This window comes from Lampetra fluviatilis, chromosome 13, assembly GCF_964198595.1.
Source record: "Lampetra fluviatilis chromosome 13, kcLamFluv1.1, whole genome shotgun sequence".
Lineage (NCBI taxonomy): Eukaryota > Metazoa > Chordata > Hyperoartia > Petromyzontiformes > Petromyzontidae > Lampetra > Lampetra fluviatilis.
The window spans coordinates 3,526,332-3,551,346 of record NC_136287.1 but is presented as its reverse complement, the minus strand read 5'-3'; the positions used below and the strand labels follow the sequence as shown (position 1 = coordinate 3,551,346).

At 45.3% G+C, this 25,015-nt stretch overlaps 2 protein-coding genes across 5 annotated transcripts in view; one reads left to right on the top strand and one right to left on the bottom strand.

The window, feature by feature from the left end:
- EPG5 (ectopic P-granules 5 autophagy tethering factor) overlaps window positions 1-1,648 on the top strand; it is a 46,532-nt gene extending 44,884 nt beyond the window's left edge. For all 3 annotated transcript variants that reach the window (XM_078862061.1, XM_078862060.1, XM_078862062.1), the window contains one exon: window positions 1,206-1,648. In XM_078862061.1, coding sequence (XP_078718187.1) covers window positions 1,206-1,391 — 186 coding nt within the window. In that variant the 3' untranslated portion in view covers window positions 1,392-1,648. The remainder of the gene's footprint in view (window positions 1-1,205) is intronic.
- LOC144935433 (cytoplasmic aconitate hydratase-like) lies at window positions 1,641-23,880 on the bottom strand. 2 transcript variants are annotated; one of them, XM_078862063.1, is made up of 22 exons: window positions 23,754-23,880; window positions 17,890-17,982; window positions 17,087-17,255; window positions 16,514-16,651; window positions 14,892-15,068; window positions 14,518-14,587; window positions 13,457-13,640; window positions 12,764-12,903; window positions 11,706-11,877; window positions 11,432-11,532; window positions 10,155-10,271; window positions 9,221-9,392; window positions 8,320-8,455; window positions 7,983-8,067; window positions 7,719-7,875; window positions 7,444-7,568; window positions 7,235-7,339; window positions 6,980-7,122; window positions 6,420-6,567; window positions 5,425-5,547; window positions 4,272-4,457; window positions 1,641-3,880 (listed from the first exon to the last, which is right to left on the bottom strand). In XM_078862063.1, exons 1-22 carry the CDS (start codon window positions 23,782-23,784, stop codon window positions 3,764-3,766), a joined length of 2,889 nt encoding a protein of 962 aa, XP_078718189.1. In that variant the 5' UTR covers window positions 23,785-23,880; the 3' UTR covers window positions 1,641-3,763. The 2 variants fall into 2 exon arrangements, with proteins under 2 accessions (XP_078718189.1, XP_078718190.1); XM_078862064.1 differs by lacking the exon at window positions 14,892-15,068.
- Between the last annotated feature and the right edge of the window lie 1,135 nt (window positions 23,881-25,015).

Sequence of the window (25,015 nt, the reverse complement as noted above, 5' to 3'; positions counted from 1 at the left end):
CCCACAACATTTACAATTCAAGTGCCGTGACGTTTAGCCGGTAATTACAACCAGCTTCATCAGGTGACAGCCAGAGCTGTGGAGAGAATCCTCCTGATTCAGTCTTAGAGGGATAAATGTGATGTCACTTGAGCCAATCAGGTGAGAAGACCGGGGGGGGGGGGGGGGTAATGTATTCATAGAGATTACAATGCATAGCTATTATTAGTTTGGTTATTTACAGTTAATTAACATACACAATGTATGTACATCACTAATTTTAGGCGGGTCACAAAATGTGCTGGGGTGTCATCATGGCTCTCCATGTGACCCCACTGGTTTGTGCTTCCGGTCTCCAGCTCTCGCATCATCATTACCTCTCGTGTATTATTTTAAAATAAAATTTGTCCGTTTTTGTCTCGTCTCGGCGGGCCACTCCTGAGAGCCTTGTAATTCAAACGGCACGGCGGCCTAAGTCACCGCGCGGTTACATTTACCCTTGTCAAGGTGCAACCCTGCAATGGTTTACTTACGCCACACCGCTGGCATAAGAGGCTCCCAACTAGAAGGAGCTCTGGGGAGGGTATTTGCTCTACTCTTCCACACCGACCAAGATGTTGTAAAAGATAAACAATGACCACAATTTACCCCAGCACGTGACCTGCCAATGGTGTGCTGCACTTTTCTATACTGCTGGGTGCAGAGGCAAAGGGTTTAAGAAACTTGCCGGTTCGTTTAACTATGTCAGGAGATGGGATCCAACCGGCAGCTCCCTTTCGCACTTAAAAAGATAAATGTTTTAATCTTGATTTGAAGCTTTCGTGACTGCAGGAATCCATACTTTTTGGTTCTTTCGGTAAAGTCACGTAGGTAGAAAATAAATCACGACGTTTCGGGCGCAACACAAGCGTCCATCATCAGGTGGGAAAGCATAGTCTGCTGCTGAGGCAGACTGTTTTAATAAAATAAAAGACCTTTTAAAAGTCTGCCTCAGCAGCAGACGATGCTTTCCCACCTGATGATGAATGCTTGTGTTGCGCCCGAAACGTCGTGATTTATTTTATACCTACGTGACTTTACCGAAGGTAAATGTTGTTTATTGCTGGACGTTTCTATACGTGCGGGAAACCGGTGACACGTTTTTACACGGTTACCGGTAATGTCAAAAGAAATAGCTAAAACCCTACCGACATCACAATGCTACCTCTTACTGTTCCCATGCATAGGCACTGTCTTCCTTGGAGGTGCTCGGATTGAACAAGCAGTACGTGGAATTCCAGGGTGAAATCCAGGGCGTGTGCCAATTCACCAGAGAGCACCAACACTGCCTGCACGACGCCAACCGCCTTCTCGCCACGTTAGCCACCGCGCTGTTTCCTTCTGTCCGATATTTGGACATCATCCGATCCTAGCCTCAGATCCAAGTGCGCCGCTGCTGCTGCTGATACGACATTATAAAGTTTGTTGATTTGCGAATCGGATGTGCGTGTTGTGCTATAAGTGCAATGTTATGGAGAATTGGGGATCGGAAGTGTGAAGTGCAATGATTTGTGTAAACCTTTTAGAAAAATTAAGAACAATGTTAAGTGCCGTAAGAGGCCACGAGACCTCAATACTTTGTAATAATGTAAAAAAGTGTATATAAAGCACAAAAAGCCAACTGCAGTAATGTATCATTTATTGAAAACAGCGTTATCATCGACTGACTTCAATCTCACACTAAAAGATGATAATAAACGGTGAAGTCTGAACACAGGAGTCTGAACTTTCTAACAAAAGGAGGGAAGCCACAGTGGGTAATGCAACGTACAGCGACGTGGCAGCCTTGTTATGACGCATCAGGAGCTAAGGGTTTCACGTCGTATAGGAGCTTCACAAAGAAGCCTCAATTTCTGTTTAAAATGTTGTCTTCAGTGACTGCTGGTTTGATTGAATATTGTGCATCTTTTCCTTCGAGAAAAGGTTCAGATGAGCCAAATATGCAAACGACACAAAACTGCTGGGCTCAGAACCTTGAAGGCTTGATTTCAGTGCAGTTCTGAACATAATTATGAAGCGTGCCTTAGGTATATTTATATATTTTTTATATACTCTATGGATTTTAATCATTTAAATTTGAAGTACTATATTACAGGATATTCATTACTGCTAGATTAAAAAAAAGAACACATAAGAAAACGGCGTTTGCATATGGCACTTTGGCTCATTTTACTTCATGTTCTGAACCCAGTCGATTAAACTCCGAACGCTCAACAGGTTTACACGCATCGGCATCCGCCACCTCCAACTATTACAAAACAATTCGCCTTTACAGTAATCTTTATCCAGAAGTTAGCCACGTTTCGAAGTGCACAGTTTTTATTCCATGCACTTGGGGGGGGGTCTTAAGTCGTGCATGTCGCAGGCTGTAAACCATCAACGCTGCCGAGCACCAAGCTGCTGTGAATATTGCGGACGGTGGTGGCGACGATCAGCGACCAACTCGATGGTCTGTGGTGCCAAAAGAAAATAAGTTTTTGCAATAATTCCTGAATGTAAATTCATACATTAAAACTTTAATAACCACATCTTGAGGGTGCTTTATGGTTTCAAATCCTTTATTTTAAAAGGGTGTGATATCGTGAAACTGCAGTTTTAAAATTTAAAGTAAAAATTACTTTAGGTTTCATGCATTCGATGCCTTGATGGCAATTGACATCATGCCCTTAATTACTAGAATCTAAGCCTGTTTATCCAGGAAAGTCTTACCGAGCATCAAGACTCTCTTTCACAAAGGTTTTGACAAATTGTTGCAGTCGTGGGTGATATGGTAATCCCAATTGAGTAATTTTCAATGTTTTATCGTTGCGTGGCCAATACCAGTTACAGTGTTTTGTTAGATAGAGGAAACCCATACAGAACAGGGGAGAGAACACAAACTCCACACAGAAACGAGGCCTAAAAAGGGAATCCAACCCAGGGCCCTTTTGTTACCACTGCGCCACCCTGCTGCCCAAAAGAACCAATGTAGTGTACAGTGCTCCAGACACCTCGAAGGTTAAAACATGTCATGGGCCTGGTTGGCTATACCCCTTAATGCATTTCAGGTGCCCAACTCTCACTTCATAGCATGCCAATTGCATGATGGCTCTGCCAATGTTTTTCTCTTTGAAAGCTTTTGCCTCGATTGCAATTGGTAAATACAATCCTCCATAAAGCTTTAAGTATTGCGAGATTAATCTTATTAATTGTTGAGAATTTCTTAATTTAGGTACAGTAATAGGGAAATATTTTCTTAAAGATTAATGTTATTTAGAGTTGTTAACTGTGTTAACGTTCTTTACAGATACTCTGACTGGAGTGTCCTTAAGAATATCTGTGGATAACACTGCCGGTGGGGGGTTTAATAATTTACACAGCAGTAATTAAAAGTTGTGCACAAAGAATGACAAAATTTAAAGTGTAATGTAAATTAACATTATTTGCAAAAATAAGCTGCAAGCAGTGTTTCAGATTTTATTAATGCTTTTTTTTCCCATTACAAAAACTGCACAAGTATGTTTGCCATTTGAAGGAAGGCAGAGCAAAACAAGGCTTTGGTGATAATCACATTTCCATTCAAGAGAAAATGAGCAGCTTGAACATTGTCAGATTTTCAATTTACATTTATCCAATTTGTTGCAACAACGAAACAAATTGTGCAAAGCCTGTGCCACCCGCCCTCTGAACTTGGGGATGTTTATTAGCAAGCCCTCCGGCATCGCCACACCGCGGCCACCACCTCCCGTTGCCAAGGGGATGGTTGTCACGCCTTGAGCAGGTTGCGCACCATGTAGTTGAGGATGCCCCCGTGCTGGTAGTAAGCGAGCTCCACCTCCGTCTCCAGGCGCATGATGGCTTGGAACGTTTTCCCTGTGCTCAGCTGAGCAGCACATGGGACAGCAAAGTGCTAATGAGTGAAATTCGGTTACACGCAACGGGCACAGCACGCTACACTTATTCGTATGCGTAAATCACAGTTGTAGAGCTCATGTACTGAATTTAATCATGAAAACAAAATTTTACCAAAAACTAAAATTTGGGTCATTTTGGTAGCTATTGGGTCTGAGTCGTATGTTTGGGGAACCACTTTTTTGCAATAAAAGGCCAATGGCCTGGTCACTACGAGTGGACCTTGTTCTCTAACATTTCGGACAGTAAAAATGTTGGGCGACACCGGCAAATGCGGACAACCCACCACGGTGTGGATGGCCTCCAGCCCCACCTCCCAAAATCACGACCCGTTCGCTCTCCCCACCCACCGCCTCTCTCACCTGCACATCAATCGCCATCCCCGGCATGGGCCTCTCCGGAATGAGAATGGTGAACTTCTCGCGGCCCGTCAGGCCAAGGCTCTGGGCGTTCTGCTTGGGCATGAACTGCAGCGGCACTATGCCGACCCCCACCAGATTGCTCCTGTGCACGCGGTCGTAGCTCTCGGCAAGTACAGCTCTCACGCCCTGCCCCCGCAGACAAACATACACACAGTTTAGCTTGCGGGGGTCGCCTAGCAAGGCTGGCTTGGGTATGGATGGAGAACTTCTTTCGCATTGTACATAGCCAACGGTGCTAATCAGAGGTGCGGGTAAGTAGAGATATGAGAAAAACATCACCACATGTATCATCAACATTGTCTCATCACCGTGACGTAATGAATTGGCCAAGATTTGGAGTGATGACTTTCATGTTTTCTATCTCATTTGTAATGTTTTCTCGACTAACCTGAATACATTAACACAATTTGCATATGATCATTATATGCAAAGAAAAGTTTCTCGCATGCACAATTCACTATTTTATCTTGACCGTAAAAATCGATGTAAAGAGATGCATCATTGCATGGGTTGTTTTGATTAATATCTCTTGTCCGTTTAGTCTCGTTCTACGAGTTTAAAAGGTAACATTTGAAAGCTCTACAGTGAATTTAAGTTTTCGGCCACAGCCCTTCATGTCAGAAAGAGGATGCAGATAGATTTATCAACTTCATGGTTGGAGATTCCAGTGTCCAGTGTGGTGATTTGAAAATAATACAAAATGTTAAGAAAATTGTTATGAATTGATAATATCATTTTGAGACAGTAAGACTGCATCATGAGGGGTGTTTTACACAACTAAGTTGCAGGAGCTGTTTAATTTTAGTTCTGGATATGATGGCATGCAGAGCACTGCAAATGATGCCGGTGTATTTAACATCCGCTGATTCAGCAGCAATTTCAGTTTGGTAATACCACGAGAATATACCAAGTAGCTGTGAAAAATAACATAGATTCCCACGCACACTGGTGTGGTGACAATTTGCGTACACAGTTGGGCTGTCTAGGCAAAGGACTCTCTTCGTCAAGACTGTCTAGACAGATTTCTCAAGACAAACTGCCGACAACTCTTTACAGGCATTCAACACGGTGACCGGATAACGTGCGTTGTTACCAGGAGGTAAGGCCCTTTGGCTGCCCAGTCTCGGGAGCTGCCCGACCCGTAGTCCTTTCCCGCCAAGATGACGAGCGGTTGCCCATGCTGCTGGTAGCGCTCAGCTGCATCGTAGATGTCCAGCTGGCACAACACAGGATCGCACGCGCAGGTTTCAGCATCTACCAGGCGGCTTTATTTCCATTTTTCTCACCCAGTTTTATTGAAATTGTGTGCTACTGTGGGTGTCATCTCTCTTTTGAGATGAATAAATATCAGTAAAGGAACTTTTGAAGCAAGCATTGCACTACCGTGTGTAAAGAATGACCCTTAAATGTCAGACAACTACTTCTCAAGTCACTTCAAGAGGCCTCATTATTACACGCTTTTATTTAACTCACTTCGTCCGTTGTATCCTCAAAAAAGAAATCTTGTAACTAAATTTTGCAAATTTCGTATAGCTATGTCATACTGATGACAATACTATATTCTATCATTAAAATATATATTTTTAAACAATATTTTTTATGGCTCTAATTGTCCACGCTCAACTCACGTTGCCTGTAAATCACCAGGGCAAGCCTCGAGGAGCCATGCCCAGGGGTGGGGGATGTGGAAGGAGGGGAGGTTGGGGAAGGGGGCAGGGGGAGGGGCAGCTCGGACAGTACATTTCATTAAGTGTTTTTTTTTTAAGTATTTTTTATATTTTATTCAAACTTATGTGCCTTGCAAAGCTAGAATTTAGCCAAATCAAGTGGAAACCCAAATTTTTTAGATATTTATGCAGTTATTAGTGATTGGGCTGAAAAGATCAACTCGCTACACTCGAGAAATGTTTAATCACAGACAGTTGAAACCTGGAATGCAACACAAATGTAGAAGTACCGGCTCTCTGTTCCGACACAGAATCACCCTCAAGCCCCGGACACCAGGCCACATCCCGATGGCTATGTCTGATCATGTGCAGGAATTCTCCAGGTTAGACCTTGCTGCAATCTGCAGTCCCAGCTGCGTACCGTGTCGCCTGAAGGCACGTGCAGTGTCTTGGGTCCCGGCTTTCCAACGAGCTTGTTTAAGAGGCGGGCATTGGCGAACGTCCCCCTTGTCATTACGGCGTCATTGCCCCGTCGAGCACCATACGAGTTGAACTCTCGTGGAGTCATCCTGCACAAGAGAGCGGTGGGGGGGGGGTTCAGTGAAGGTTAACTGTGGCGCTGGAAATAATGCGCGAGTGACTGTATAGTTCCGATTATGAATGGGCGTGCAACAATCCGATTGCAGTCAATTCTTTTCGACACAATATATGTTATCGAACAATGCACGCAAGAATTATATACGGTTTTTGCAAATTAAATGCGAATGTATCTTTAGACAATTGGAACAAGAAAATACAAACAAGGAAGAAAATACGAATTAAACATCACGCACGAGATGAACAAAACCCAAAACATTTTACGATTATTGAATCAAATGGAGACCCAGAATTGTAATCATTCATAACATTACTGGGGATGTGTGGAGGGCCGTGAATCACTAAATGCCTACTTAAGCAGCTCAAATAAATAATAATAGTTACCCAAGGTTGGCAAGGAAGCGGGCAGCAGGGCTGTTGCGGGGAATGCTGCCAGCCGGAGATATGTGGTCCGTGGTAATGGAGTCTCCCAGGAACAGAAGCACGTGTGCTTCCACAATCGTCTCTACCGGCTTGGGCTCCAACGACTGTGAAAAATAAATCTTGTTTAGAAATAAGTGATGGTCAACCTCACTTTTAAAGTCAACAGCTGTGTATACACAGTTTTTAAAAGCCTAATTTCTGCAGAAGTCTACTTACCAGCTTCTCAAAGAAAGAAGGACTCTTAATGAAGGTAGACTTTGTGTCCCAGGGATACAGTGTCATGTCTGGGTACGGCAGCGAGTTCCAGCGATCATTCCCTTTCTGCGGTTCGCACGATAAAAGGGGAAAAAGACAGTCTCTCTCAGTCACTCGCCTCGCGTGGCTATGTGGGAAAACAAAACTCCCGCGCGGCAAGTTACCCTGACCTCCAGCTTGTCGTAGACTTCACGGAACATGGACGGGATGACAAACTGCCTTTCAACTTCCTGGATCTCCTCCCGGGTGGGCCATATGTCTTGTAGGAACACCTCCTTCCCCTCGGCATTCACACCTGCGTCAGGCACAACCAAAGGGTACCAGTCACAAACACCACCACGAGGGGGGGCACCATCAGCAGGTTAGTCACTCGCCGAATTGCCGCGTGGATTGGCAGGTGCAAGTGAACCAAGCAGTGGCCCGTGTCTACGCTCAGGAATCTCACCAAGCGGCTCAGACTTGAGATCAATGCTGACGGTGCCAGCGATGGCGTAAGCGATGACTAGGGGCGGAGAGGCCAGGTAGTTGGCACGGGCAGACGGGTGGATGCGTCCTTCGAAGTTGCGGTTTCCCGACAGCACGCCGCACGCCACCAAATTCGCCTAAGTGAGACGAAGGCATGGGTGAGTGGTATGCTGCTTTATAATGACAGGAAAAAAACTAAGGAAGTGAAGAAAAGTTAAAGCCAGCGCTCGAGTTATAACGCTACCTGAGAGATGGCCTGAACAACAGAATCCGGTAGAGGCCCGCTGTTCCCGACGCAAGTCATGCACCCGTAGCCAACAACTTCAAACCTGGAACACGGACGTGAAGTGACACAAAATGACAAACAGAAGCTTTTCGTGAGCCCCATGTTCTGATGTGTGCAACAGGCATACATCAAGGTCAAGAGGCCTTTGTTATACTAAATCCCACGGCCGTTGCCAAGTTGACACCTGTTCCCCAAGGTCAGCAGAGGCAAAAGGATGGATTATAAAATGGTGAAACCAGTTTCTCCGAGCGAACACCCGTGACGGAGAAGCAGTTGTTATAGTTGTGACGCCCACCCGAGCTTCTCCATGTAGGGCAGCACGCCGCTGGCATTGAGGTAGTAGGTGACCACGCCGCTGCCCGGGGACAGGCTGGTCTTGATGTACGGCTTCACGCTCAGGCCTGCTTCAACTGCCTTTTTCGCCAGCAACCCTGCACAAAGTCACACAAATCCACACCACAGCTGTGAGCCGAGACCCTTCTCCAAGCATGCGTAATTAAAGACAAAATGTTTAAAAGTGGTATCCCCCTCGTATGCGTGGTGTGCGTTTTCTTTGGGTATGCTCGTTTTCTCCCACAAGCCAAACACTCATTCGGAGCAGTTGGCCAAACACCGCAATGCAGGACCCTCCTGAAAGAACAGCCTCGAAAACTCGGCGAGGCTTTGCTGGGTAACTAAAGGGGCATTATTATAAATAACTATGGTGTGAGGACTACAGAGAACTGAGTGGCTACAATTATCTGTTTCACTGGGCTACATAAGGGACTTTAATTAAATGAGAGTGGCAAACAACACAGCACTCAGGGGTCTCATGGGGTTTCCAATGGAACTAAATGTTCTGTGAAACAATATAGGACTGAGGTATAATAACGGCACCTTTCTAAGTACACATTAATAGCCTACTGGTCCCAATCCAGGAGTCGCTTTCAAGTGAGCAAATGTATAAAAATAGCTAAACTGTAAACAAAAAGTTAACAAACAATATACCAATTAAGATACGTTTCCAATCAAATAAGAAAATATATAAAACACAATAATTGTGCATTAAGACTCCAACACCTGCTTATTCCCAAGCAATCTCCCATCCAAGTACTATAACCAGGCTCAATCCTCATTATCTTCCCAGATCCGATGAGATTGAGGGCAAATTCAGGGCGATTTGGTCACAGTGCTAAGACGTGAAATGAAGCCTTTACCAGCTGCAAGCATGACAGACGGGTTGCTCGTGTTGGTACAGCTGGTGATGGCGGCGATGACCACGGAGCCGTGCGCGAGCTCGTACTCGGCCTGCTCCACGTCTTCCTCGAACCGGAACGGGCACACGTCCCTCTGCCTCTCGGGAGGCACCTGGAATCCCTTGAAGCCAACCTGCGCAGCAATCGCCCGACGCACACCCCGATTTGATGACACGGAGTTTAGATTTTCAAATGCGCAAGAAGTCATGTGGCTTAACTTTGAGGTTGCCAAGCTGATCGTGAAGCGACGTTCGTTACGCAGAAGTTCATCTTTCAAAGTCAGCTTTGTGAGAAGTGGTTTCCCAATCAAATAAGCACCCACGTGGTGTTCATGAACAGCGTTAGTATATTCTTTGTTGTATTTACTACTGCTGTGTAGATAAGTGCTCACTAAACTTTTACTGGAAGTGGTAGTCTGTAATTTGATGTCAAGTAAGCCTTACTTTTATTCTCTGCACAGCCACCTACCCTTCCAGTGTACAGCCCTTGAGCAAGGATGTAAATTCCACATTACCAAGATGGGTGGGAGTCAATGCATAGGGCATCTATTCCTAAGTGCATTTATAAACACGTCTATTAACTTCTCACAGAGTGGTTCTCCTTTAATTGACCCGAGGGGAATTAAGTTCCAAGTCAAGGCTTGACCTCGCATCCTTCCAATTGCAAGAGACATTACATGCATTGCATCACTCGACCATTAGTTTATAAGTAGCTCATGGTTATAATTGTCAAATTCAAGAGTATTTTTTATCATTTTTGACATGAAACTGTGAGACTATGGCGTTGTAAAGCGTTGTGAAGTGACCTTTACACCAAGCGTTAACTTGCGACAATCCCAGTAGGTCTCCTGACATCCGTAACTCATCTAAAAAATCTGATCATGCCGACACATTACCTTCTGGTTGAGACAGCATTGGAAGTCTGTTTTCATGTCTTCCACGGCGACGCGGTCCTGGGGTCGCTTCGGGCCGCTCACCGATGGCACGACCGACGCTAGGTCAAGCTCCACCACCTGGTGTCCGCACGCACACACCAGTATTGATTACAGTGCTCCTCTCCCAGGGACAGAACAAGACAAGAGCTTCTCTACGTTATGTTGAGTAATCAGCATTTGTTCTCTGATCCTTTCGGCACATCAACGTTGATTTTATCATTTTGATCCGAGTCCGCCCCGAGTAACTGTCCCAGGTATACACACTCCAATGGATTTTGCACGTTAATTTTGTTTTGCTCACATTTATCTTAAGCCCAACTTTTAAAACCTTGAATAACATTTAATTGTATCGAGCGGGATCAACTGCAGATGAGAAAATATTGACAGGATTTCCCTTTGTCCCAAGTAATTGGAGCAATATACTTCAAAAAAGACATGTATATATTTCAGAATTATTTTTGGGACTTGGCATGACGATTGGTTATATGCAATTATCTTTAAGAGAGAACCAACTGGAGAGCCCTGGTGGTTAATCTATTTAGGTTACTTAACATTTCCGTCTTTCTTAACCCAAAAGTGAGGGGGGGGGTCCACATTCCTATTGCAAGAACAAAGCTGACTTCTCATTAAAAGTGACTCAACTGGTATCAACAAATTAACCTGAAGGCATGGACACTGCACCCAAGCAAATCTGCCTGTCCTGCATTGATACTCGAGTAGTAAACACCGTGTTAACCCATAACACATTCCTGCGGAGGGAGCTGGTAGGAACGTTGGGTTGCTCGGTCAATGGCCAGGGTCAACGGCGGCGTGGTGTATTCCGCAAATATGGCCGACTGTGAGGGCGGGCACAAGCCGGCGTGAGTAGGTTAAATGTTGAGTTTTATAAGGGCACCACGGGGTGACCAGCCCCTCCCCACCCAGCCCCACCCTCCCCTCCCCTCCCCACCCAGCCCCTCCCTCCCCACCCAGCCCCTCCCTCCCCACCCAGCCCCTCCCTCCCCACCCACCCCCTCCCTCCCCACCCCCTCCCTCCCCACCCACCCCCTCCCCACCCAGCCCCTCCCCACCCAGCCCCTCCCCACCCCACCCAGCCCCTCTCCACCCTCCCCACCCTCCCCTCTCCACCCAGCCCCACCCCTCCCATTTTTGGATGCACGACGGACGGACACAATAATCCCCTGTGGCCTGGTGTAACCAGGAGGTTCCTACCAGTAAAACCAGGCTGTATGGGTTACCTGAGAGTAGTCGGGATCCTGCGACGTATCGCTGTAGTCCCTGAAGAGTTTGACAGCCTTTAGGTAGTCCTCGACATATTTCATTTTGGCCTCTTCTCGACCTGTAGACAAAAGCACGGATGAAACGTCTCAATTACAACTTGCTTTGGCCACGGTGCGTTAAAGCCTCAATGGTTCATTGAGCTTAAAAGCTTGGTCACATGTCGAAGCTTTCCAGGCGCTAATGCTGCTAAGGCTGCCTAAGCCAGGCGGTGTGGGGAGCAGGGCGACGCACCGGTCTGCTGAAGGTACATCATGCCGACGGTGTCGAATGGGAAGAAGGCGGCCGTGGCTCCGTACTCGGGGCACATGTTGGCGATGGTGGCGCGGTCGGCAATAGACAGCTGCACCACTCCTGGCCCGAAGAACTCCACAAACTTGCTCACCACCCCAACCTGTCGCAGGTGCTGTAAATGGTTTACACAAATACAATTTAAGGCTTGGAATGTTAAACACTGGAGCTAACACAGTGGTGGGGAACCATTGTCCTTACTTATGGCCAAATAGGTCTTTAAAACACCTTTGGATGTTCACACAGTATAGCATTTATATATGTTGGACATGATTTGTTCATGGGAATTCTGCAGCCATAATATATTACACTTGCACCTCAAGAATCAATGTAGAATCAATTCGTAAAGTGAATTATGCGAGCTGCATTGTGAAAGTCTAGTGGTAGCCAATATTTTCATGGAAAATTTGAGACAGGTGCCATCCAGGCATCCATCCTACGTCCTTCCTTGTGGAAGAGATACGTAGATGGCACGTTTGTCATCTGGCCACCCATCTCAAACATATATAACCTTTTGCTGCAGCAGCTCTCCCGCAATATTTCTCCTGCCTCAGCAGTCCTCCTGCTGTATTTTTTCACCTGAAGACGATCGCTTGTGTTGCGATAGAAACGTCGTGATTTTTTATTATTTTTCTATCTACGTGACTTTACCGAAAGACCCAAAGAGTATAAAGTCTATTGAATTGTGGAGGGAGTGAATTGTTCCATCATAGACCCATTGACTATTAACTGTTGGATGAAGACATCCTCATATCATTGCCAACCCCCCATCGGTTACGATGCCACAATTCAGTCGACTACTGCGAATGAATTGACCTCAAAGCTCCATTCTTTACTTTGGAGCATATTCGCTCCTTTGACTGGAACTCCATCATCAGCCTAATCCATTCGCCATCACCTCTAATAGCATAAAATGAATCATCACATCTCCTACTACCGAGCACTTTTATATTACGCTACAGGCCCAGGAAAGGGAGCAACTGCCTTGCCTATGTACTCACCTTTGTGATGGTGAGCACCACATCGGTGGAGGTGGCCAGAGGGCTGACCCGTCCTGTTAGTTTGTATCCAACCACCTCCGGCAGCATGAGGCTGATCGGCTGGCCCAGCATCACAGACTCAGCCTCGATGCCACCCACACCTGATGAACAAGCAATTCAATTGATAATGCAAATTAGATAATGGCAGCTAATCGCAGCAGCATCTCAAACTTATACATTTTAACTCATTCTTATTTGAAGGATGACTGCCGGCTCAGTTTCTTTGTAACAATTTTACTGAAAATTTCCCATCAGCGTTTTGCCACAAGATTAAGAATTTTCACTTCAGACTCACAGTGAACAGAACATCACCCTTCGTTTTACAGAATGGCCCCAGTGGATGACAGCAGATAGCTAGGCCTCTCTAAAACCACACTATGGCACATCTTTCATCTACCGTGTAAAGATTATTCGTCGCATGTCAATCACACCAAAATGCTAATCCTCAGTGGTGGAAAAAGCTAAACGAAGTGGAAAAACAAACTTATTTTGATGTATTTGTGTATTCCTTGGTGATCAGGCCCACACCATAAACCATCAACAACAGGGAAAGGATACACATGCTATCAGTCAGCGCTCATCTACGTGGGCGTCAACAACCAATTACAACACAACGATCTCTCATGTAACAAGAGTAGATTTTTACAAACTGACCCCAGCCAAGGATGCCAAGGCCGTTGATCATGGTAGTGTGGGAGTCGGTGCCAACCAGGCTGTCGGGGTAGTAGAGCCCGTCGAGCAAGAAGACGAGCCGGGCCAGGTACTCCAAGTTCACCTGGTGAACGATGCCTGTGCCCGGGGGCACCACCAGCATGTTCTTGAACGTGTGAGACCCCCACTGTTGGCACAAACGCAAACAAAGACAAAAGATCCCCCATATAGCCTTCAACAGACTGTTGGTGCAAGTGCTGCTATCGAGCACTTACGAAGGCCAGCACGGCACACGAGGGGGGTGGGTGGCCAGCACCACGCTCAGCCACCTTTGTCTCGCCAGTGCTGATGTTTACACACCGCACCGGGTACTCAATTGAGGGTGGGTCGAACTAAAGGAGGCTCAGGACCGGTTCAGATAATCGTCCCTGGTGCTGGCCGGGAGCAGGAAACCAACTCGGGCCATCGGGTTCGTAGAGCAGTGCGCTAACCGCTACACTACCACTTCCCACACACGCACACACACGATTTATCGATTCTTATAACTTAGTAAGCTCACGATACAAATGGTAATATCCCAGCTAGATGGATTTTACACTTGGTCGGCTCGTAAAAAATCTCAACTCTATATGATATGCAAAAATAAGAGACGTGACAAACTAAATACTTTGTAATGTGCCATTAAATATAATGCATAATAAAATGCGTAGTCCAAGCGTGTTAAATTGACTTAAAATAATAGGTTAGTTGTGAGGAAGGGCTGGTAGAGAATTGTGGGGAAGGGGATGGGTGGTCACTTAGGGCACCCTCGGACCAACATACAAAACTACAGTACAGTACTCAATAGCAAACCATACCGTAAACATTTTGGTCTGTACACTAAGACACGACACACAATCGTGTATAGCATACTATACAGTACATGTGTATTCATATATGCAATATGCATAAACTTGTGTATTGTTTTATTTATATAGCTTGTATTTCAATCGTGGCTTGCTAGACTTTTCAGCTTTTGGAAACCTCAAATGTAAACTACATTTAAAGTTTAACTTGAACTGTACCTTAAGGAACTGGAACCTCTCTTTGTTTCTTTCAAATTCCAGCTCTTGGTTTTTCTGCAGGCTGTCAGGCCTGCAACAAAAATACAAACAAAAAAGTTTGTTGTTGTTGCCCAACTCATAACACCTTCAGAACTCACAGGGGCACCTTCAAATGTAAATGCAAATGTGAGGAATACACTGCAAGCCAACAGCAAACAATGGCAAGATTAAGAAAGGGTAATAATCTCTTAACCACCACCACCCACCAGGTCCTTCCACCCACACATGTAAGTTTCCCCAGTAATACTCAGAAAACCAAACAAAACAAACAAAAGCATTTGCCCAAATTTGGGGAAGCCCTCTAGACAAGGAGAAATGCTAAAAGACAGCTGTACCCTGGCAGCGGCTGTAAGTGGAAGGGGCAGAGTGAGCTGCTGTCTATGTGGCCGGGCAGGCTGGCTGGGCTCGGGTCTTTGTGCCTCATTTTCTGACACAGAGCGCTGCAGTCCGCACAGCCCGCTGCTGTTGTGGCGGGCGCCCACGAAGCTGGGCTAGCGGCAATCGGGGGGGCGCTAGCACACCGGCAGCCGGAGACATGGGGTGGGGGGGAAAGAACAGGGAAAAGGCAGACAGAACACGGGGGGACGGGGTGGGGGTGGGCGCATTTGAAAAAAGCCTCGAGTTTTAACGGATCGCACCACTGCATATTAATGCTGCCATTTCATACGACAACATGCGTGTGATTATATTATAGACCGAAATTGTCCGCTAGTTTTACCAGTGCGATTCACCAAGAAATGGCACAAACCAAAATGTTATTCGAGGTGTTTAAGAGTTTGGCTAAATCGAACTATGACCGATACCTCGTCAATGTCGAGTCCAATAAACATCAAGTTATATCGGCATAAATCCCACTCCTTCAAAACCCAATTGGCGGTTGCATTGGCAGATGGGCTTCACAATAGGTATTGCCAGGATATAAAACTATGATCCTAAATCAATTAAACTCTCACACAGCATCTGTATTATTCATGAATATTTCATGTTTTTTTTTATCACTGAACCCACCAGACGTCATATTATCTTTCATCGAAATAAGCTGGAATGACAATGATACTAAAATGATGTGGCTATAACCAATTTGTAATTAAATGCCACGTCTAAAAATAGGAGTTTTCATAAAACTAGAGGACAAGCCCAGGTGTAAGTTTGTTGTGGGAGGTAGAATCGCCAGGTACACAAAAATGGTTAATGTCACTTGGGAGAACGGCAAGCCAGAAAGCGAGTAGCAGTGTGAGTGGGAGACAAAGGTCAATAGAGGTGTTCCAGGCAATACAAATAACAAGAGGATGGCACGTGACAACCCGTAGCAGCAGCTCGCCATCATATCCTTCCCTGAATGTAAAATTACGGACTGGACCTTGCCTAATGCATGTGCAGTCATTTCGTTAATTTACTGCTGGATAACAGCATCCTCACCCCGTTGCATGGCGTGGTTATTTGATCATATTTCACGATGCTGGTCAGTGTGGGCTCGTGCAGGTGGGTCGCACAGATGTTTAGAGCAGAGTGCGGTAAAACAATGGCATTTGTTGCCCGGCTCTCTACGAACAACATAGTTCTGGTCCAATGCATCAAAATATACTTTAATAGGCATGTAACGATGATTCTCGTACCATGTGATTCGATTATCTCAAATCGGGGTTGCAATTGCATTCAAACATAGATTATTTTATTTCATGCCTTTAGACTGAATGTGCAATGTAAAATGGTTTACGTGAACTAAAGATGTACCACAACTATGAATGCAAAATAACACTGTCACAAACACGATTTAGCACAATTCATGAGTGTAAGAATCTATTTTAAATCGACGAATCGATGCATTGTTACATGCTTAATACTACAATTTAACGTCGGCATGTTATATTCGCAACGGTTGAAATTCTACGACTGAGAGGGGGCCAGGTCCCAGGATGCGCAGGGCGGTTTGGGGGAGAGGGTTTCTTCCACTCACTTGCGGCTCACATCCACCTGCACTGAGTGGTCAATGACGAGGTCGGCTGGGCACGTGGGGTTCACTCGGCTGGGATCTCCGCCCAGACGCTGTACGGCGTCTCGCATCGCCGCAAAGTCCACCACAGCGGGGATGCCACTGCAAATGTGTGCGATCCTGTGTTAGTTCCATTGTCGGCATCGGTTCAACAGTTTGGCTTCACCAATCGCTGCACTCCCATTGGTGGTGGTGATGATGATGCTGGCAGTACTGCTAGCAGCTGGTTTGTGGTGAGCACACTGCGCTACGGACCCAGTAACACGAGTTTGATTACCAACATCAATGGTGAGTGATAAGAGCTGGTTTTGATTCTACCTGAGGTCGACTCAGTCTTAAATGAGTCAGTACCTGGTGTAGTTTATAAAAATCAATAAAGGAATAATAGGTGCTTGGGTAATGGCAGTGCTGATGGTGCTGGTGCTAGTGGTGATGGTGCTGATAGTGAGATGAGAGTTTGCACATGCTGTTTAACAGTGAAAGCAGAAAAGTGGTGGTGGCAGCAGTGAGGATAATGATGGAGGGTGGCACACTCACGTGAAATCCTGCAAGATGACACGTGCTGGGCGAAATGGGACCTCCAATTTACATGTCCCTGTTTCTCTCCAGTCCAGGATGTTCTCAACATCGACTGGGCGAATGTGGAAGCCATCACAGTGCCGGATCGTGGACTCCAGCAGGATGCGAATGCAGAAAGGTAATCTCTCTGGAATCATATTCATAAACACACAAAAAATCCCTCACTCATGGACGTTAACCAAAGAACTGATTTTTAATCAACGGTTTTATTTAACTTCACTCTTGTTTGTTGTGGTCAAATCTTGTAATCAAAAGTTAGTCTACTTCCTGTTGTCCAATCAATAAAAAATTTTACACACTCTCAGATCCGGAGACAATACATGCCCGTATCAAAATCGGCACGAATTCATCAATTAATTGGCTCGTTTCAAGCAATTACAATGTTAGTATGGACGCCTTATTAATTATATATTTTTGCGTAGGTAAAAAACGCCGCGGTCCCTAAACTGTCACATCATTTTGCACAAAAAGCAGGCGAGTGTATCTCAGGCGCATCTGCTCCGTGTGAACGAGTACGGGCACCATCACTCCACACAAAAAATAGTACATTGAAGATTAATTTATAAAATAACCAATTATTTCAAGTAAGCGTTGATGTGGGAGCAGGCGCAGCATCATTGAGGTACTTCTCGAGGGCGAGTTAAACGAAGTTGTGAATAAAACCGTTGTTTAAAAATAAACTTTTTAAAGGAGTTTATTGTATTAGTTATATTTATGGGCATCAAAAGTGTACTTGGCTAAATCAGGATAAGTTTTCTTACCGTATCGGGGATCATTCAACTTTAGGAGGTTAAAGAATTTGTGGTCTGGGTTGTCTTCATGTAGAGGTTCCACCAAGTGCAGATATGGATTTTCTGAAAAACCAAAAAAATTATTCAGTTGCGCAGTCATCGAATGAAGATAAGCAAATGCACAATTACTATAAATGAATTTAAATTATGGTGGTCATAAACATGAAACAATACACAATCTGAAAAGTTAATTAAAATTACACGTCCAGTTCAACAACGTACAGTATAGCGTTACACAACTGACGTCCGGACAGCATATTAGCCAACGTGCAAGCATTGAGCAATCGAACAAGCAAAGCCACCACAAGAAGAAGTAAGTAGGCAACTACCTTGCAAACTGGGTAGCTCTCAAAAGTAGAAAACAATCATTGGAATTACACTCGTATATTTTACCAGTATTTTCACCTTGTTTATTAAACTTTAAAAAAACTCCTTTTTAAGCCGGTCACTTTTGACACAGCTGAGGAATGTTGCACAACTCCACAAGTTTCTGCCAGCACTGTTTTTATCTCCCCTCCAACCAAGCTATCAGTAACAGAACATATGCTGTCTGTGCACAGTTCAACCCAACAGCGCTTGCATAATTGAGACAAACATGGATGAGAGTATCAACATGTCCCTAAACAGAGCATTTTAAAATGACCCGAGTTGATACTCTACTTGGATAAAACAACAGGCAGGCTTGTCACGAGTTACGAACATGCTCTGCACACCCACATAATTACATTTTCCCATACGGCACACTCATTTAAAAATTGTGGTTAGACATGTTATGGACTGGGGGTGGGCGAATGGTGGCCCAGTGGTTTAGCGCACTGTGTGATGAACCTGGTGACCTCAGTTTGATTTCCAGCTACAGCTAACATCAGTGGCAAGTGGTATACGAATTGGTGCGGACCTCCCACCAGATTCATTTAGCAACCTGCACTGACCAGCGTGAAGTATGGTCAAACGACCATCATGACTAACATGGCACCGGAGGCCTTTATCTAGCAGCGGATTCAGACTGGCTAGCAATCAATCCATAACATAGACAAGATCAAATGAATCTCATCAAAAGCTATAACCACATTTACTGCTTTAATTTCACGGCTTAACTGCAGAAAAAACGAAGCTCTCATAAAAACTACACTTTGAGTTTAGTTTTAGATTGATAACAGCAATTTGGAAGTGACAACGAACAAAAAAACCTGACGTGAGAAATTCAGATTTTTCTCAGAACAAGGTCACCATGATAACAAGGGTCTTAACAACACACACCAAGACAACTGTTTGTCCAGGGCTGTAAACATTCCCAGCTCAATTGTGTTTTGTTGTAAGGCAGCGTTTGTGTAAAGCTTCCAATGAATACTGGGAAAGCGTTAGGTAACGTGTCTCCGAAATGGACAAGATATCAAGAAATCTCTCTCAAACTGCTCCAGCCTGACTGATGACATTCCTTAAAATTTAGAAGCAAACTCATTTGATGCTGCTGCCAATCTCCTGACAAGCTTCAGTACATGTATGCGTGTTTACACATTTACAACGAGGAATAATCATGTAATTTGCTGATAACAGCTTAATATATAGAGGATCTCAGAGCTTTGGGGGAGGGGGGCGAATTTGGCCCAGGCCAACTGCGTGGCTGCCTTTCCTGCTTGTCTGTGGTTCCTCGTGTCTCCCGAGTCCCTCTTTATTAGAAAGAAAGCGAATAGTCAATTCGAGTCTTGTCATTTTGTTCTTATTAATCTGATATATTTTTGGTATAGTGCTGTGAGATGTTGAAATTATTGTTAACATACTAAATGTCGCAATTTTGCCTTTTTGCTGTCTAAACAAAAAACTACTTTTGCGTGTATTATCACTTCTTTCTTTCCAGCTTGTTAAACACTTTTCCGTCAGCTGTGTTTCTCTTCATTTACAGAAAACTTTACAACCGTGTATTTGCTCAGTCGATAATCAATCGGTCATCACTGCATGACAATCGAAAAGTTCGTCCTACTTGAACTCAACGCTGCCACAAATGGCGGCTCACGGCTCAAGGTAAAAAGTCACAAAGCGATCTATTTGGAGGGGGGGGGGAAACTGAACCGTGAAACACGAGTTTCCGTGTAACCCAGAAGTAACCGCACACACAGCCTCGAAAGCATGTTCATATTTTGTCTTAACCCTCTCCCCACCCCCAGGGGGTCTACCGATGGGCTCCATCGGAAAAAATTGTTTTCTCTAAACTATTCGCCATGGGGAGGGGGGGGGTGTCCCGTGACAACGCCGATGCGCTTCCAATCACAGTGACTCAGCATAACGTAAACTTAAACGCAGAGCATGCATATTTAACAATGCGTATGGTTCATGTATTCTCTAGCCACATTGAATTCCTGAAACACAATTAACCAAAGCTTACTTTTCCAAGAGTGTTACCCAATACTCCTGACGTCTGCCGGACTCGTGTTCACACCTAACGTACATAAATAGCCTTCAAATTGTGTACCTAGAAACTGCGCACTTAAATACGCGAGTAAACCTGTAGGGAGGTTCAGGTAGTGACACACAGGTGTGCTGACTCAAGGAGTTTTTAAGGTTGAGTTGGGGGGGGGGGAGAAGACATTGGGGGTAAAAGGTGCCGATGTTGGGCAAGGGACACTAAAAGTAGGTTAACCATTGTTTAAACATCGTGACCATGACACAATGACAAGTGACGACTTGACCTAGCACAGGCTCGGTGCAATAATAATGTGTCCTTACAGATGTCCAAAGCTCTTGTCCACCACAGCATACACTGTGGTGGACAAGAGATTTGGGCATACGTTGTGTAAATGAAAAGGTTTCTAATGATTCGCGTTTGTGATCGTCAATTTTATGTGTACAGCACAGCTTAAATGGAGCCTTTGCATCAGCTTGTCCATTGGCTGGACGAGCATTAAAATAAACCATTCAAATTTAAGCACAAAAAAACGCTAACGATTAACCTTTGATATTGAGATGCGTTTTCAAACGGTTCGCGACTGCAGAAAATTGAAAACACAAAATTTGCTTTTGTAACGCAAAAAAAAGACCGTCTCAGAACCCATACATCAAAGCATATTTGGAAGAGAGGTTTCTAACTCTGAATGTATGTATATTATAGTACCGACCAGACAAGGATTTTCCTTATTTTAAAAGCAAGTGTGCTTGAATGCTTCATGGAAGCCACATAAAGGGGACAGGATGCAGGGCCCAAAAGATAGATTAGTATGGACATGAAAAATATTCAGTATAATTGGTTATGTGAATCAAGTTGCAAAGTAAAATGTGCAGTCACAGTAGTCAAATAACGACGAACATATATTTTAAAGGTCTGACAATATGGAATATGGGAAAGTGTTCAGCCATGAGAACATATCAATACGATCAACACTACCTACATCACGATTAACAGTAACCTTCACCAATACCACAGCCATCAACACCACACTATAAATATTACCTGCAACACCATCGACACCAATACATCACCACCAACACCATCATCAATATCACAACAGAAACATAACCATCATCAACACTACCTTCAACTCATCACCACAATATAACCATCAAACCACTAACAGAAATAGAATAAAAACATGGCCATAAAAAATAATACTACCTTCAACACCAATTCCACCATTACCAACATTATCACTATCAAAAACAAGTAGAGTATATCGATAACATCATCATGACTATCACTCCACCATAAAAAGTAACACCACCACGATCAATGTCATAAGTAAACATTAACAAAAGCAATAGCGTATTATAACTACCATCAACAGTATCACTAGCCTCATCAGGATCACAACCATCACGATGAATACATCAACAAAATCACCATCATCAATAATATTAGCAACACCAACATTTACAACCATAACAATATTACTAATCACACAAACTATATTAAAGCCATAAAAAAACACCCCATACAATCAATATTAAATGCCCACCCGCCATCATCGACACAAAAAACACCATCCAATATGAATATTAGCAACATCACCAACATAAATCTTATGAACAACACCCATCACCGCCATCCATCAACACTACTGATACTACCTCCCATCAACATTAGAAACACCATCACCACCATCCACCAATAAATGTACTAATAATACCATCAATATTACGAACGCATCACACCACCCAACATCAACAGGCTTACGAGCAACACCGTCAAGATCACCTTTAACACCACTAGCCACTACGCTAGTACTATCATCACCAACACTGTCAACCATCAACAACATTGTCTCAAACACAGCAACCACTGCCAACATGATCACCACCACAATCACCACGATCAACACCGTCACAACAATGACGAGTAACTTTTCATCAGGTACTCCTGGCGGTTTCCTCCCACATGAATCTACCGATTACAGTGGCTGTATTGACAAATATCCGCCCTCCTTGGAAGTGAGGCTTTCCTGGGAAAATGTTCCAAAATTGGAATACATTTACCAAAACTAAAAGCACCATCACACACACCACCCAACAACAGCCGTTAAAACAAACATCGCTACCCACAAACAACACAAACCCAACACACATCATTGCAGGCCCTCTTCCAAAAAAATTCAAGAAGAGGCACAAACACGGAGAGGACACACAAAGCCACTTTGGCAAACACAGCCACAGTGTCGAGGTCGGCTCACTCCGCAGGGACTCCTCGGCCTAGTGGTGAAGGCGTTTTCCAGTGTCGGTAGTGGTGATGATGATGATGGCGGTAGTGGTGATGATGGTGTAAATTGTGAAAACGACGGTGATTTTTGTTTATGGCTGCGACTGCTGCAGTGGTTATGTTGATGGGCGATGGTTGTGGTGGTTGTTGTGGCGATGATAGTGGGTTATGTATGGTTGTAATGAAATTGGTGGTTGCAGTATTGGGGTTCGATTCCGGCTCACGGTCAACAGCGGTACTGGGCCTACCCTAGGTCGACTCAGTCTCAAATGAGTACCTAGTGGGGTAAACATCGCCACTAGGAAGACAAAGGCGGCCTGCCGTGGTGCTGGCCACTCAGCCCTCGTGTGCCGTGCCGGCCTTTAACAGCACTTGCCCCAACAGTCTGTTAAGGCTACACGGGGGATCTTTGTCTTTGTTGGTTTTAGTGATGATGGTTTTTGTGGTGATGGTTTTAGTGGTGATGGTTGTGACGATGATGGCGGTCGTGATGGCTTTACAGTGGGTGTGGTGATTACAGTGGCTCTGTATATGGTGATTGTGATGATTGTGGTAGTTGTGGTTATGTTTTTGATAGTTTGAGATGGTAGTGGTTGCGATGGTAATGGTGGTCGTGATGACAGTGACGTTTATGATGGTGATTCTGGTTATAATTAAGGTGTTTGGTGATGGTATTGATGTTGATAATCATTTGCGGCTGATAATTGTGGTTAATTATATAAGAACGGCGATGGTGAATGAGTATGTTGTGGATGTAATTATGTTGATGTTAATGCGTTATGATGCAAATGGTGGAAATATCGATGATCGTGAATTACAATTATTAATGATTTGATGACGTTCCCGATGATGCTGTTGACGATAATGTTGGATTTTATGTTGATAACAATGTTGCCGATGACGGTCATAAGTACGATATCGATGTTTGTGTTGTTGACGTGATGTTTACGATAAGAATAATTATGATCGTGTGATGATGAACATGACAAAGGTTACGATCGTGGTGATGCTGTCGAGTTGATGGGCGATGTTGTTGACCACGATGCTGGTGGGTGATGATACCGGTGTGGTCCTGATGACAGATGCGAGGACGGTGATTCAGGTTGCGATGTTGTTGTTGTGGAGGTGATGATGATGATGAATCTCTCACCTGCGACCGTCTCACCCTCCGCCGCCGCCATCGCCTCGCACTGGAGCCGCACGAAGCGCTTCCGATTCTAGAGCGAGGCCTCAGGGCCCTCCCCTTACGAGCCACGCCCACAGCAGGTCAGGACACGCCCATATCAGACCAAGCCACGTCCATATCGGACCAAGCCACGCCCGCATTAGGCCCAGTCACGCCTACATTAGGACAGACGTCGAAAGCCGGGTCAGGCCACGCCCACCAATGAGTAGCCACGCCTACCGACGAGTAGCCACGCCTACCGTAGGTCAGGCCACGCCTACCGACGAGTAGCCACGCCTACCGTAGGTCAGGCCACGCCTACCGACGAGTAGCCACGCCTACCGTAGGTCAGGCCACGCCTACCGACGAGTAGCCACGCCTACCGACGAGTAGCCACGCCCACCGTAGGTCAGGCCACGCCTACCGATGAGAAGCCACGCCCGCAGAAGACAAGACCCAAGCCCCAGTTGACGAATAGCAACGCCGAATAAAAGCCTCGACGAAAAAAAGTCTACCGGACCCAATTGGCTGCGCCCAAATAAAAACTCACAATGCCCACCCATCGAGACGACGTCAACGACTGCCCAGCCAACCAATTGGAATTGTCCATAGCTCGGCCCAGGCCACATCCCACAGACCAATAATGCATTCCCCAAGTTCTCCAGACCGCGCCTACCAAAAGCCGAGAGGCCACACCGACCAATAGCTACTGCCCCACAGCAGCCCACATCGCACGCACCACCACACCACCCACCGAGAGAGAGTTCCTCATCCGACCTTGGGCGAGAAGTCCAACAGCAGGCGAGACCTACCCCCTGCCGCCGAGCCACGGCAACAGCGCGACCTCGCCAAATCTCACTGAGATTCGTACACTTGCGTACGTAACGTGTATCGAGTCGTGCGTGTTAACAATAATAATCGCGTGAACGTGAGATTATGCTCGAACAAAGGAGCAGCGACGCTTGTAACAACGAGCGGAGCGCCGGGCGGCTAAAACACAGCAAGTTGGCACGGTGCGGCTGGTGGTGCATCTACCTATCATCTCAGTCAGCCAACCCATGGCACCTGCTGGGTCTGTCCCGAGACCTCCTCCTGCACATAGCCTGGCACAGTAGAGGGGTACAGCTGGTGGTGCATCTACCTGTCATCTCAGTCAGCCAACCCATGGCACCTGCTGGGTCTGTCCCGAGACCTCCTCCTGCACATAGCCTGGCACAGTAGGGGGTACAGCTGGTGGTGCATCTACC

Bases quoted from the DNA above. Each gene is read 5' to 3' on its own strand.
- LOC144935433 (XM_078862063.1), bottom strand. From the start codon at position 23,784: ATGGCGGCGGCGGAGGGTGAGACGGTCGCAG. The intron at 17,256-17,889 runs GTAAGAAAACTT...ATATGATTCCAG, and splicing joins GTTGAATGATCCCCGATACG to AGAGATTACCTTTCTGCATT. The intron at 4,458-5,424 runs GTAACAACGCAC...CTGCGGGGGCAG, and splicing joins CCAAAGGGCCTTACCTCCTG to GGCGTGAGAGCTGTACTTGC.